This window comes from Brassica oleracea, chromosome C4 (assembly GCF_000695525.1).
Source record: "Brassica oleracea var. oleracea cultivar TO1000 chromosome C4, BOL, whole genome shotgun sequence".
In the NCBI taxonomy this organism is placed as follows: domain Eukaryota; kingdom Viridiplantae; phylum Streptophyta; class Magnoliopsida; order Brassicales; family Brassicaceae; genus Brassica; species Brassica oleracea.
The window spans coordinates 33166845-33169769 of NC_027751.1; the positions used below are offsets into that span (position 1 = coordinate 33166845).

A 2925-nucleotide genomic window follows, 5' to 3' on the forward strand; every position below is an offset into this window, starting at 1 on the left:
ATCAATCCGTCGGAATATTCCGAGGAAATTCCGAGGAACTAGTGTTTGGGGTTTCAAAATCTCGAATGTTTTTTTATAAACGGATCGATCGATGGATTTATGTCCAAAAACGCATCGATCGATCACTAGTTCGTCGGAATTTCCTCGGAATATTCCGACGGATTGATGTTTCCTCGGAATTCCGTCGGTATATTCCGAGGAAATTCCGAGGATTTCATTTTCCATCGGAATGTCCGTCAGAATACCGCTGTTTTCTTGTATTGCTTCATAACTGAGAATAGAGATGAATGAACAAAAACAATTCAAAAATTCATTTTGAATTTGGAGAAAATACAAGTATAAACAAATAAGAATAATGTTAATCTCATCATTATAAAAATTCATTCAGAAACTCCACAATTAACAAATATATATGAATAAACAAAAAAATCTTAAAAGTAATTTTAAATTTGAAAAATACAAACTTACTAAAATTAATAGAGAAGACTTGTGCGAGAAAATTTCAAATGTACCAATTAAATTTTTTCTAAGTCTTCTCGTGCTTTTCGAGAAATTTATCTTTTTAGTTAGTATTTTAAGATTTGTTGGTTAGGTAAAATACATATAATATCTTTCTTAATCTATACGTTACTAAAATTAGAATATACGTCATCAAACAAGTATTAAAAGGTGAATATAAACATCATCTAGACTGTCCACGTCAGATGAAAAAATCAACCAATAAGGGGGGTTTTTAATTTGCCATGTCAGCTCACATTCTCTTCTTCATCGGGACGAATTCGTCGATCTATATATCCAGTTCCGTTCGTTTTAACCTAATATACTGCTCACCTCTCTTTCTTTACAACCTTAATTATGTGATTAAGTTGCCCTTCTGTCTACCCCTCCTTCAGTTTTCCTTATTAACTGAGCCACAAATCTGTTAAAACAATTGAAAAGAAAGATGATCGTTCGGTTCCCAGAACAAAATTGATAATACTTTCCCCTATTAACCTGTCAATCAGTTCTGGGCTACGCCATAGGCCATGGCAGAGGAAGATCTTGAATGTGGTAGGTGGTTGCTATGGGATAGTGTTGCATCGTATGAAGCTTTGGTGCTTCGTGGAGCTTCTTCGGGTGTGATCAAGTTGTGGAATCCACTATCCACAAGTAACAAATTAGTTTTTGCCTCTCAGTTTGGTTTGTATTTGGAACTCTAAACCTCAACTCATGTAATTTTTTTTGTCTTTCACCTACAAAAATTTGTTTCATCGTGATTTTACAGGTGCAGAGATTCATATATGGAGTTTCTGATGCATATTGCCTAAAAGAGGAAATACAGTACTTTCAGATGGAATAGCTTGAATCACGTTCAGTGTAATATCAATGAAACTCTCATCAAACAAATATGTGATTACTGATTCTATTATTAAGAAAAGAAATATGATACAAGATTAGCTACTATTATATTTAACAATAATCTGAGTTTCTCTGCAGCTGATGCAGGTTTCAAGTGGTCTCAACATAGGTATAACAAAGTAGACGCTTTTGGTTATTGTTAGGGGGTGAACTCAGGTTATAAAAACACCAAATAAAGAGACATTTTGTTTGTTTGTAGTTTATTGAGATGTTTTAACAATTCAATAATAAGATTGAGATTTGTTTTTGATATATTTGACAGGGAAGCATGGTTGCGAAAGCATCGAAATCTAACTCTTGATTATGGCAAGGCAAGTCAAAAATAAAGGTTTTTAAGAGCTCTTATCTTATCACTAACAATTTGGACATTACATGGTGATTTGGTTAGTGCCAAATTACATTTTTTTGCTTCAGGTTTGCTCCTTGACTTGATGAAAGAATTAATTGGCTGATCATACGGACTCATCTCATTACAGGACAAGTCTCATGCAGATATACAAACAGTTGTTCCTTCTGCCAAAAATGAACACAAAGAAGCCAATATGAATATCGAGAAAACAACATGTGAAGTGAATGCTTAAAATTTGAATAGTCTTTCTTCCTTGATGACCGGCTCGAGAACGGGACTCCTAGATGGAAGAAAGACGCAGCGACCGCATTGTCCAACCTCTGCATATATCAGGGAAACAAAGGCAGAGCGGTTAGAGCCGGTATAGTGCCTGCATTGGTTAAGATGCTAAGTGACTCGAGCAGCCACAGGATGGTTGATGAAGCTTTGACTATACTCTCGGTCCTTGCAAGTAACCTAGACGCTAAAGCAGCGATAGTAAAAGCGAATACTTTGCCTGCATTGATAGGTATTCTCCAGACGGGTCAAGCTAGAAACAGAGAGAACGCAACAGCTATATTGCTTTCGCTGTGTAAGAGAGACAATGAGAAACTGGTGGCGATAGGTAGACTCGGTGCGGTTATGCCGTTGATGGATCTGACGAAGAACGGAACAGAGAGAGGCAAGAGGAAAACTACGTCATTGTTAGAGATTCTTCGTAAAGCATGCCAATAATATTATTAGTGGTCTGACAAAATAAAATAAGGTTCGTCAAGCTCTCATTTTTTTAAGAAAAGTTTGTTGGCTATTTATTCAATTATTATGTTAATATTTTGTTCAATTGATTTGATTTTTTAGATATTAATTCCATTTTGTGGAATCAAATCTTGAGATGGTGAGCTAAAAGGGTTTTCGAGAATCGAACTCTTTTTTTGCTTGCTGTGTATTTATTTGTAATAAAATTTGGGAATAATAACTCATAAGCTTTGAGATTGTTATTTGTGTTTCTGGTTCATGAATTTCCATTTTTTTGTTGATTTTCAAATTCAACGCGAGTTGGTGGTTGCCCTTCTAGACAAGGTTAACTTGGACCACAAGCAATAGTTGTAAATAAAAAGATCCCGTAAATAAATGATTTAACTTAATAATTGGTTCGAAACCAAAGTTGGAGTTGTTTCGGTAGGCAAGTAGAGGTGGTC

The 2925-nt window shown here is 35.2% G+C and overlaps 1 protein-coding gene across 1 annotated transcript; it reads left to right on the forward strand.

Moving 5' to 3' along the window:
• The first annotated feature begins 1025 nt into the window (after positions 1 to 1025).
• Positions 1026 to 2461, forward strand: LOC106338704 (U-box domain-containing protein 11-like). Its single transcript, XM_013777619.1, has 4 exons — positions 1026 to 1149; positions 1477 to 1507; positions 1661 to 1709; positions 1991 to 2461. The coding sequence occupies exons 1-4, from the start codon at positions 1026 to 1028 to the stop codon at positions 2459 to 2461; spliced, it is 675 nt and encodes a 224-aa protein (XP_013633073.1).
• The last annotated feature ends 464 nt before the right edge of the window (positions 2462 to 2925 follow it).